Source organism: Arvicola amphibius, chromosome 10 (genome assembly GCF_903992535.2).
Source record: "Arvicola amphibius chromosome 10, mArvAmp1.2, whole genome shotgun sequence".
Lineage (NCBI taxonomy): Eukaryota > Metazoa > Chordata > Mammalia > Rodentia > Cricetidae > Arvicola > Arvicola amphibius.
In genome coordinates this window covers 49963736-49976627 of record NC_052056.1, presented here as the reverse complement: position 1 = coordinate 49976627, position 12892 = coordinate 49963736, and the positions used below count along the sequence as shown (strand labels likewise).

The following is a 12892-nucleotide window of genomic DNA, read 5'->3' as shown; positions in this document are numbered from 1 at the left end:
ATGAAGATTACTCTTTCAAGTACAGCTAATTGCTTCACTAGTAATACAAAAAAGGAAAGGGTAAGTCAGAAATTCATATTTTAAAAGATAACTTGACACACTTTAAAATAACTGTAATGTTATCCATTTATTTAATAAACCAATATTGATCAACACCCTGTGGACAGCATAGTTGTTTTGTGTTGTGGAAGAAAACACAGGGCCTAGAAACCTTCTAGGAAGGAGAGCTCAGACAACAGTTACAAAAAAATAAGAAAATATTCATTCTGTGCCCAGAATTGGTATAGGGTCTTATGACAATCCTGAAGAACTAAAGCTGGGCCTGGGGTGGTCATAGACTTCCCAGCTGATGTTGAAGCTAAACTCCCCATGGCAAAGACAAAGAAAGATCCTGTCTGTACCCATATTGTGTTGCATGACCCTCATAGCACAGAACTCATTATCTCAGGTTCACAGATGAAAGACTCAAGTTGGCATAGATGGAGGACCAGGGTATACCTGTCTCTGAAAACATAGGGCTATGAAATGGGGAGAAATAAACGAAAATTCTTTCACTCTCTAACTATACAAAGTGTGCATGACACAATGTATTTTGTATATATTGAAGTATTGCAATATATATTTGAATTGAAAACTTCCCATGATTCACTGTATATCAAGAATTGTTTTACCATTAAATTTAGCATTTCCTTTTCTCAATGAAACCCAAATATTTTCAAAAATATTTTATTTTTCAAGAGAGTTCTTGCTGTTTATCTGACCTTAGTTCTTTGAAATAGTTGAAGACTTATCTTTGCTTTCTATAATCTGGTTAATGTTTTTTCACATTTTATCAAACAAGTAAAAAATATAACAGGAAATTCCATCCACATTGCTAGTGTATAACAAAAAAAACCTGAGGCTACAATAAATGAGGCAATAACCTCAGTGGTGTGGGAAGTCCTTCTGTATGTGTGTTGCTTTTATTGGTTAATGAATAAAGCTGCTTTGGCCTGCAACAGGGCAGAATAGAGCTAGGCAGGGAAAACTAAACTGAATGGTGGGAGAAAGTAGGCAGAGTCGAGGGGACACCATGTAACTGCCAAAGGAGAGAGACAGAAGTCCCAGAACCAGAACCTTACTGGTAAACCACAAGCCTCATGGTGAAATATAAAATAACAGAAATGGGTTAATTTAAGATCTCAAAGTTAGTTAATAAAAAGCCTCAGCTAAAAGGCCAAGCTATTGTAATTAATACAGTTGCTGTTTGTTTCAGGTCTGGGCAGCTGGGAATGAACAGGCAGTTTCTATCTACAGAATGGTACCAACATGGTCAACTACATCCACATAAAACCTGAGAGAGTTTGGGAAGTAATACTAGTAATTCTAGTAACAAAAGAACAACATTAAGCATAGCTTCTTGGCAGCTGCATTTATTTCTAGATGGGCTCTGTTTGCTGGCAGTGAGCAAGGGCACTATGGCTCCTTTAAGAGGTTTCCTCACTCAGCTTTAGAGGCAAAAACTGTGTGGATCCTTTAAAAAGGCTTCCTAGTTTGTGCTAGCTACATGAACAGCTCTGGCTCTATCAGGAGACTAAACATTTGAATAGGGTTTGCGATCAGAGTGATACAACTTGCTTAATAGCAACATAGACCCACTGTGTGCCTAGAAATGGGCTGTGAGAATGGCTCATAGAGCTGGTACTGACCAGATCTCTGCAATGTTGGACTGGCTGGAGCCAAAAGGCAAAGCACCCTTAGTCCTAGCCATGCCATAGATGTTTGTTTAAATATAAAGGGGTTATGCTATAGAAATAAATGCTTTGCATTGGTATGGATTTTTGTCTATTGATGCAAATGGTCAATTTTGTTACATATATTTCTGTTCTTGATTAATATATTGTGTTTGTGTGGCTCATTTGAAAATGTAATGTACAATTAAAAATACAGATTAATAGATAGTCATCTATAATAATCAAGCTTGTAGTCATGTTTGTTAGGTTTTCTAGATGTACAGAGAAATACTTCAGATATATAGTTATTATTCAAACCTTTCAAAGACTTACAGGATATGACATTTAAAATGTTTTAAGAATATTGAACTTTTCATGACAATGAGACACATCAGCTCCTGGCAGCACCAATCTACTTCAAGAAAATAATGGGCATCAAAGAGTTTCCTTACGGAGTTTGTTAGCCATTTGGGCAAGAAACTGCTTTTACCTGGCTGCTTGATGGTATGTTATATAAACTGGATATGCAGGACCCACAGAAAAGTGACTGCTGAACATTCCAAAAGAAAGGATGGTTCATCAGGGTTCCTGCTTCATTAACGAGTCTGCCAGACATTCTGTAGGACACAATGCTGAGCAGGTTCTTTTGTTTCGTCCCGCCCAGCTAGCTTACACCCGAAATAATCACAGAAATTATATTAATTAAGTTACTGCCTGGCCCATTATATCTAGCCTCTTCTTGGCCAACTCTCACATCCTGATCTAACCCATCTCTACCAATCTGTGTAACACCACGAGGTCATGGCTTACTGGGAAAGATTCTAACCAGTGTCAGTCTCAGGCAGGTGCTTCATGGTGACTGTCAGCCCTTTCTCCCAGCATCCAATTCTTTCTTCCCCGCCTATCTAAGCTCTGCCCTATCAAAAGGCCAAGACAGTTTCTTTATTCAGCCAATGAAAGCAACACAAATACAGAAGGACCTCCTACACCACAATGCAACTGACAAACTTGGCCAGTACAAGGCAAAACAGATCTTCAAATTTTCTGCTTCATGGAAATATCTGCTGGATACTATGGGTCTAGTGGGCCTTCAGGCTGAATATGGATGCTCCAGTGTTACAGAAGATCTTTGGGTGACTGACTGTCTAGGCAGGAATATGTCTCTGCCAATTCTAAAGTTTTGGAAGTTGCTTACTTCTTGTTTATATTGTAATATTGTAATATTATAACCTTCCAGAGTCTTTAAAGAGTTGAAGAAAGATAGTTATAGTTTTCCTTAGTTGTGATAAAGGATAAATTAGATATAAAACATTAGACTCACAAAGATAGTATAGATGATAGAGTATTTTCTTTATTTTGTCAAGTGTAAATGAACTAAATATTGTCACTATAATTCTTGCTTGATACTTGTTTCATTATATGTAATTTTACTATGTTAAAGTTAAAACTTTCCTTTCCATTTAGACAAAAAAGGGGAGGTGATGTGGAATTCCCCTCTGTATACTGTGAATATGTTTTATTACTATTGGTTAATAAGGAAGCTGCTTTGGGCCTATTGCAGTGCAGAATAGAGCAAGTTGGGAATTCCAAGCAGAGATAGAGGAGAAAAAAAGGCAGAGTCAGGGAGATGCCATGTAGCTGCTGAAGGAGACAGATGCCAGACAGAAACTTACCACAATGAATACACCTCATGATGATACATAGATTAATAGAAATGAGTTAATTCAAGATGTATGACTTAACTAGAAATATGCATGAGCTAATCAGCCAAGAAGTGTTGTAATAAATACAGTTTCTGTGTGATTATTTCAGATCTGGGCAACCAGGAACAAACGGGCAGTCTCTGCCTACACCTCAGGTCAAATAATAACACTGACCTACTAGGGATGAAGAATCTCTATATCCCGCTTTCTACTTGAAAATAGTATCTTATTATAAGCAGTGTAAGCAGGTGTGAGAAGTGATAGTTGCTAAAAGTTAAATCTTTCCCTTTGCTGGTCTGTTTTATTTTTAATCATAAAATACACACACACACACACACACACACACACACATATGCACACAATTTCCCACATCACAATTGGTTTATTCTATTATTTTTAACAAGTTTAGAGTAATATACAGAATCTATTTTTTTCAAGCTGTCCTCGTCATCGGGAAATTCACTGACCAAAATAAAATCAGTGCAATGTTTGTTTCTTTAAAGAAGAATAGGATTTATTTTAATCTAAAACCTGGAAAAACTGCATAAATCAATGAAAGTTCAGTTACCCTACATCCTTCCTGACAGGGTTGGTAACAATCAAATGTTAGAGCAGCAAAAGAACTTTCACAAAGGCAAAGGCTTTGACCTGCTTGGATTGGTCTCCAAAATATACTTCAAGTCCTGATAAAAGCAAGAAAAGGTGCAGTTATTACCATGTGACAATGCTTGTTCTGGTAGACAAAGCAGCAGAAAACAGAATGTGAGCCCTTCTGCCAGACCCCATTAATCCATCCCAGAACACAGAGCAGAGTAAGGGGCCTCACAAAATTCAGAAACCATACACTACAGCTGATTTGTTAATAAGCCATGAAACACTGAAACAAATTATTTAAAATAACTATTAGCAATTGAATTAAATAAACAAACAATATTATGCTGAGTACCAACCCTAAGGTTTTGGATCAGTTATTTATCTCCATGCTAATTTGCCAAATTTTCTTAAACTTTTTCTGGTGTTGGTATGTTCATTGTTAATGAGACCAGTGCTGCAAAATTCACATTTTCAGCTCTGTTTTCCCCCTGAGAAAGACAGAGATTGGCCATTTGATTTCGCCATGTGCCTTTGCATTTTAACAGTAAAGATTGCTCACGAGCTGCAAATGTGCAGTCAGACTGTATTACACATGATGGAGTAGGGTAGCTGACAGCAGAGTTGAGCTGGCATGCCACAGATCCTTCATACAAAGACCTTCAGGAGAAGATGGATGGAGCCTTTCAGACCCATCCCCCATCTGCTGACAGAGGCCGCTTCCTGAGATGGATCAGCATGGTAAGCTGTGATAGTATGTAAACAAAAATGGATGAGGAGGACAAATACATATACGATACCTTCTCAATGAGATCTATGCAGGCTTGAAAATCCAGACCATAGTCAATGGCTATCCACTCAAGGCCTTCTTTCTTGTATTCTTCTTGCTCCAGAATAAACATGTACTCATTGAAGAACTGTTGCAACTTTTCATTGGTAAGATTGATGCAGAGTTGCTCAAGACTATTGTACTAAGAATAGGAGTAAGAGAAATAAAAATAAGATAGAAGTCCACTTGCAAGGATACATATTATAATGAGAAATCGTAACCACATCACACAATGACAAATGTATCCAAGCAATAACAGTGCTCACTTCCTGTCTCCTCCAGATAAATCTACAAACTGATGATTATTGTAATAAAATAATACTCAATGGGATTATGATTTAAAAATCATAAAGGACTTTATTTACTTTGATTTAAATTTGGATTAAGAAATTAAATACTTAACACTATTTGTAGTAATAATATTTATTACTACTGATTGCTCTTTTTTAATCAAAGTAGCCCTCAATGTTTAGGTAAAATGATTCTATTTATTTGTTTGTTTTTTATTTCCTTTTCAAAATTGAAATAGAATTATTATCAACTTACCCTACCTTTTCCTCCCTCTAACCCTTCCCATGTACCCCTCCTCTCAAGTTGATAACCTCTTTTTCTTTGTTATTAGTACATATATATGTGTGTATATGTATTCACAAATATATAAATACAACCTGCTGAGTCTATTTTTGTTGTTTGTGTGTATGTGATTTCAGGACTGACCATTTTGGATTGAATAACCTATAAGGTGCTCATCCCCAGGGGAGACTATTTCTCTTTCTCCAAGTAGTCATTAGGTGCCTGTAGTTCATTGTCCATGAATGGGACCCTACAAGATATTTCCCACTCTATATTCATTGATATTAGACATAATGATCTTTGATCTTGTTTCCCCATGGTGCCATTTCACAAATTTTCTTGAAATACTCATTGATTTTACTCTTACCACATATACTTACATCAAGTATTTCGAAACCAGTGATGTCAAGAATAGCAATGAAGAAGTGACTTGGCAGCTTGGCATCCAGGAACTGGTTCATGCGTGCCACTAGCCACTTAAACATCTTTTCATATATTGACTTAGACAGTGCACCAACTGCATTGGTTACCTAGAAATTATATTTAAATGTTTTATTCATAAATATGTAGTGAGATAGATAGCTCAGCGTTTTAAGACTCCTTGCTGCTCCCTTCCAGTACTCAGGTCAGGCAGCTCACAACTGCTTGTAACTCCAGTTCCAGGGGATTCAATGCTCTCTTCTGATCTCACACATGCTCACACCCACATACAGACTCATACACATAAACAATAAAAGTAAATCTTTAAAGTGTTCCATTTTCAAAATTTGTTTAAAACAATGTTTGTTTTAATCCTGGGTATTATCTATCTGTCTTCTAGTCAAACCAGCATGTGATTATTAGTCTTCTATGATCTTAAAATTATGCTGAATATAATGAGGAAAAAAGAAGAAAAGAAGCAAGAAAGGGTTGGGGAAAAGAGGAAATAAAAGTAGAAGAAATTCAGCGCATTGCTTCCTTATCAGAAGTATAAGAGATAAATCATGTTCCTATTGATATCCTAGGATATGGTTTGATGCCTAACTCTAGAGCCTTGTTCTGATTGGTCCAAAGACCTGCTATCAGTATCAGCATCATGAAACTTTTAAAAGATGTCAGCATTCAAGCCAAACCCCAGAGGTACAGTGTATGTGTAGTAAAACTATTCCCATCTACCCAGGCCAGTTGCAAGAAAAATCCTCTTATGTCATTTTATGAAGACTTCCTGCCCTTGGTACCTGATGATGTATCTCATTCTCCATTTCCTGTATAAATTCTTACCCTGTCTATAACAAGAAGCCTATTAATCCAGGTAACCAGTGGTCCCTTTTTCTTGATGTCTTTTTTTAGAAATGTGCAATCATTCACTCCCTTTGCCTATTCTTGGCCTATAAATTCCTTACCTGCTATGGCTATATGTGGAGTTGATTACAAAGTCTCTTTTCTACTGCAATATCTCTATGTTAACAGTTCTGAATAAAGCCTTTCTCACCATTTAGTGCCAGAATATTTCTTTCTTTTAATACACTGTATCCAATAATGTTTTTAAACTATTAATATTAAAATCTATAATCCCTAGAACTTGCTTTGCTATTGCTGATGCTGCTGATTGATAAGTTGCAAGATCCTTAGCAGCTGACTCCCCTTCCCTGGGATACAATAGTTCTATCCCAATAGTGTTCTTGGAGTCTCTGTCTAGTCTTGACTTCCAATTCTTTATTATTTTGTTGTCAGTGTGGTCCTTGCCTTCCTGAATAAAGAATGGCCTTAGGAAAAATTATTCTGATACAAATTCCCCTGTCAGAGTGTTCTGCAAGGAGAGGGCTGCTTGTTTGTCTCAGCCATTGAGACACCCAAAAATAATCACACAGAAACTATATTAATTGAAACGCTGCTTGGCCTATTATCTCTAGCCTCTTATTAGCTAACTCTCACATCTTGATTTAACTCATTTTTTAAATCTGTGTATTTCCACGTGGCAGTGGCTTATCAGATAAAATTCCCAGCATCTTTCTCTGACATATCCATGGCATCTCTCTGACTCTGCCTTCTTCCTCCAAGCATTCCATTTAATTTTCCCCACCTACCTAAGTTCTGCCCTATCAACAGGTCCAAAGAAGTTTCTTTATTAACCAATGAAAGCAACACAAAGACAGAAGGACCTCCTACACCAAGAGTGAAGCTAAGAAAATTCCTTTTTACTGTTTCCGAGAGGATGAGGTGGTTTGTGTTTTAATGTTGAAAGATAACACAATATCTTTCTTAACTAGTTATGTTAAAGATGGGAGTTACAACTTAATCCCCTGTAAAACACTAATTTGAGAGGTGAATTTCAACTATAGTCTTCATCCAGGCTTTTATAAAAAGAAAGACCCTATTCTACAGTCACAGACTATCATACATTCATGTTATAGTGACTGTCTAAGAAATGGTGACACTGAAAAATACTTACAATGTGACTTGACTTCCACCAGGTTGTACTGTTTTAATACCTTATAAAGCACCTGCTGGTTGCAGAGCAGTGTGTTAGATGCTGGTGTTTCAGAATGACTCAGGCATAATCCATGGCCTTAAAGGTCACCAAGGTTACCTCAAATGTTTCCTCAGATAATACATTTTAAATATTCCTGCTCCAATTACTTCTGAGTATTGTAAGAGAAGAATGAGATAAGCATTTCTAGTGTATATGTGTCTGTCTCTCTGTTTGTATGTGTGTGTGCACATGTGTGTGTGTTGGAATTGACAAGTCTATGCTAGGCAAAGTGTTCTATCACTGAGGAACATCCCCAGATGCACAGTTAATCAGACCTTTACAAAACTATCATTTTCACTACTAGACTTATGCCTGAAGAAGGCATTGGTAGCTTAAAGTAGATGACTGTGCCATTGTTTTAATTTTCTCAATGAGTCTTAAGGTAAATTCATGATGATCAAGCATTTTATGGCTTTGATATATCCTGTCCATCAATTATGTGTAGTGGGGTTTTGTTTTTGTTTTTGTTTTTGGGGGAAGAACAGAGTCCAGAGTTTCATATAGCCCAGTCTAGCCTCAAACTCACTAATCCAAAGATGACCTTGAATCCTGATTCCCCTTCCCCTGTCACCTAAATGCCTCCCATTAGTCACCAATACCTAGACCTAGGTATGTGTGAGTGTCTGTGTGTGTGTGTGTGTGTGTGTGTGTGTGTGTGTGTGTGTGTGTGTTATAGATGATAGAGGCAATATTATGACTTCACTGTACTATTTTCTTTTTCTAGAAAAAAACATATTCATCACCTTTCCCATAGTGAAGAGAAAATATGACAAATTCTCATCATTGGATATAAATGAAAGTTCTAACACCACTGTCCCAAGTGAAAAGGGGAGAACCTCCCTTCAGCTGACTTTTTCTCCTTGTCTACAATGTCTACAATGAGCACCCTATGCAAGAATGCTGTGCATTAAGTACTGGATTTGGTTTGAGTAAGAAAACAAATGTTTTGTTACCTCTGAGATTTTGGTGTATATCTATTACTGTAATATGGCTTGAATAACACTGATTAATATATTTAACAGACATAAATTATTCTGAAATTTACTGGTATACTTAATTTATCTTAGTACCCAACAACCCTAGACATATTTGCTTCATAAGGAAAAGTCCAAAGCTCAGCCAACCCAAACATTTGTCATTTATATTTAACTAAATCAGCATAGCCTTCTGTATTTTATGGCTGTTCTCAATTTTTTGTGCCTTCAAATCCTATCTTCAACATACAGACTGAAACCTATTTTCCACTTATGTAACCATGTGTTGATTATATAATAAGGGTGTATGTAAAGGAATGTTAGTCCTCCAAGATAATTCACCTCAATCCGCTAAAGTTCTGAAAATTTCTTAGCTGAATGGCCAAGGTATATAGCTCACAAGTGAAGTGTTACCCAAGAGAGAATTGTCAAAATATTCAGCATAGTCCCTTACACTCTAATGTCTTTAATTAGAACATTTAAATACTCACCACAATAGAGCTCTTTACTACTTTCACAGAAAATTATTATTAACATTGCCAGATGTTGAAAATATGTAAATATGATGTGTTATAACATAATTCATGATCACAAAATTACAGTGCCCTCAAATGTTACATTACCTGTTGGACATTTTGACTTCTGATAACATACTCATTATTAACTTTGATCCTGGGGTAGATCAGGCCCTTTACCAGCTCGGAAGAGTGAATGCCCATGAGAGAAGCAGCTTTGTCAGCATCTGGTCACACAAGAAAAGAAGAATGTCAAGAACAAAGGGAGAAGAGTGAAAGAGAATGGAAAACACTGTGGAAATCATTTCGTTGTAGCCAAACACACTGCCTAGAGGGTAAAAGGACTGTGTATTTAGATCAGTGTAAAAACATAGATTGCAGCTTTGCAATAAATGGTTGAATGCTAAATGAAAGAATCTACTTCTTATAGATACAAATCAAGCCACACTGAAGCACCACTTAATGATCTCTTAGAATGGCTCTCATTGAAAGCTAGTAACAGGTGTTGGTGCAGATGTGGACATTCACATGTGGCATGGCCATTACAGAAAACTGTCTGACAATTTCTTAGAGATTAAACACAGAGTTATTGTAGGACCCAGCAATTTCACTCTTACATAAGAATCTAAGAGAAATAAAGATATTTATACAAAAATGTATAGAGTATTTCCAGTAATATTATTATAGTACTCAAAATGTTTTTTTAAAAAGCCCATCAACTGATAAAAAGTAAGATAAGATATGCTTAGATAATGGAAATTAAATAAAGAAATGAAGATTGGCATAGACTATGATGGGGCTTCATTCACTAGGACTTGAGGAAGATAACTGGGGGTCATAATAACTTTATAAACCTACCATGGAAAATGGTGATGTTTTGACAAACAATACCATGTTTACAGAATTTTATGACGATCAGATGGCCACTTATTAATAGAAGTATACTTTTATTTTTATTTAAAATTGTAATACAAGTGAAATAATTTATATTTTGGTATATATTATTGCTGTATTTTCTTTTTACTCTCTACTCTTTCTCCCCACTCAAAAAGTGAAGTATACATAGAAGATATATAGTATAAATCTTTAGGATAAACCCAATGTGTATCTGAATACTCAGTGCTCTCTGAAATGGTTAAGAAGTAACCCTAGACAGCTGAGGAGAGGGAGCCTGAAATGGCCCGATCCTATAGCCATACTGATGAATATCTGGCATATCACCATAGAACCTTCTTCATCTGGCGATGGATGGAGATAGAGACAGAGCTCTACATTGAAGCACCGGACTGAGCTCCCAAGGTCCAAAGGAGGAGCAGAAGGAGGGAGAACATGAGCAAGGAAGTCAGGACCGTGAGAAGTGCATCCACCCACTGAGATGGTGGGGCTGATCTAATGGGAGCTCACCAAGGCCAGCTGGACTGGGACTGAAAAAGCATGGGATAAAACCGGACTCCCAGAACATGGCAGACAATGAGGGCTGCTGAGAAGCCAAGGACAATGGCACTGGGTTTTGATGCTACTGCATGTACTGGCTTTGGAGGGGCCTAGCCTGTGTGGATGCTCACCTTCCTAGACCTGAATGGAGGGGGGAGGACCGTGGACTTCCTGCAGGGCAGGGAACCCTTACTACTCTTTGGACTGGAGAGGGAGGGGAAGGGGAGTGGGGGGAGAGGGAGGGAAATGGGAGGCGGGGAGGAGGCGGAAATTTTTAATAAAAAAAAGAAGTAACCCTAGAATATTGAATGTTATTTTGTTTTTAAATTTTAATGTAAGGTGACATCCTGAGAACTTGAACTAACCTTGCTTGTGGATAATACTAGATTTAGAGATAGTCTTTAACATTAGAGAAAACATGCAAAAAGCTTGTCTTGATATATAAAGCCCTTAGCTAAGGTACAGGCGAGGAAGATAAAGACACTTGACAAGAACTTAGAAATGCATCACCAGAAAGAGTATATGGGATTAGTTATTTCCAATAGCACTACTTTCTGATTTATTAGTGAATATGCCTGACTTCTATAACAAAAACAACTCTTCAAAAACATAAAAATTTCATAATAAAACCTACAATCTTATTAATTTATATATGTTGATAAATAAAGATGCTTAAAATGAAACAAAATAATAGAGAAAAATGGCCTTTCCCTTACTAGACTCTGTGGCATACAGTCCCAATTACTTAGAAGACTCAACTAGGAGGATACTTTAGCCATGAGTTAAAGTTTAACCACAGTTATGTGGTAAGAGCCCAATCTCAGAAACTAATAAGAGAGAAACCATAGCTATAACCACCCCTTTATCTCAAAACATGGAAAAAGCAACAGAGCAGAAGAAGTTGACATAAAATCATAGGAGCTGTAATATATAAAGATTACAGGTTTTCATATTATTTTCCTTCTTTCATCCATATGTGTGTTCAAAACTGTCATTTCTAAAAGGACCACCTGATCAGTACATCTACACCAAACCCATCCATAATCACATAAAACTTATTCTTTCATTCTGTTGTACTTTCACTGAATTACCAGTTGATACATAATTGTTTTGCCTTTATCTCTCATAGCCAGGATGATACCTTGTTTACATGTATCCTCAAGAATAAAAATATCCCTGGTACTGGGTTAAACAATATAAGGTCATGCAACCCGGTCACAAAATAAGAAGTGATCCTTAACAGACATTTATAAAAAAAGATATACAAATTTTAAATATACTTGCAAAATGATGCTTGACATCACTAACCAGGAAGGAAATGTAATGAGACATAACTATAAGACTATCAGAGAACAGTTACTATAAAAACAAAAGCAAGCCGAGAGTTTGCATATATTTGAATGAGAACTTTTGTGTATTCTGTTGGCACTATAAAATGGTGAGGCACTGTGGAAGCAATTTGACTGCTCCTCAAAATTACAGCATAGAATTAGCATTTAATTCAGTAATTCCACTTATGAAAAGACACACAGAAGAGGTAAATTCAGGGAATAAAATTGATACTCTTACACTAGCATTCATTCAGAACAAATAGTGGAAGTCACCCAGCTGTACATAAACTGATGAATAGATAAACAAGACAATATAAATACATACAACTAAATATTAATAAAGTGTTTAAAAGGATGAATTTCTGAAACATACTATAATACAGATATCATATAAGATATGGTGTTTAGTGAAATAAACCAGATACAAATATATAAATATTGGGTGGTTTCATTTACATGAAGTACCTAGGTTATTCAAACTCATGGAGCTAGAAAATATAGCTATGGTTTCAGGATAAAGAAAGAAAATGCTTAACATGATTCAGTTTTCAATAATGAAGAAAAGCTGAAAACAGACAAAAACAATGTGAATGTACTTAATTTCAGAGTACTTAATTTTTGTACTGCATTTTTGCATACTTATGCTAAAGTGATCAATTTTGTTATGTAAACATTATCACAATTAAAATATAAAACTAAAACAATTGTCCATTGAAAA

At 36.3% G+C, this 12892-nt stretch overlaps 1 protein-coding gene across 1 annotated transcript in view; it reads right to left on the bottom strand.

Annotated features, from left to right (window-relative positions):
* The window catches only part of Myh15 (myosin heavy chain 15), a 136680-nt gene that overhangs the window by 103838 nt on the left and 19950 nt on the right, over positions 1-12892 (bottom strand). Inside the window, exons 12-14 of the mRNA XM_038346187.1 lie at positions 9518-9636; positions 5789-5938; positions 4807-4977 (exon numbers count right to left, since the gene is read on the bottom strand). Coding sequence (XP_038202115.1) covers positions 4807-4977; positions 5789-5938; positions 9518-9636 — 440 coding nt within the window. The remainder of the gene's footprint in view (positions 1-4806; positions 4978-5788; positions 5939-9517; positions 9637-12892) is intronic.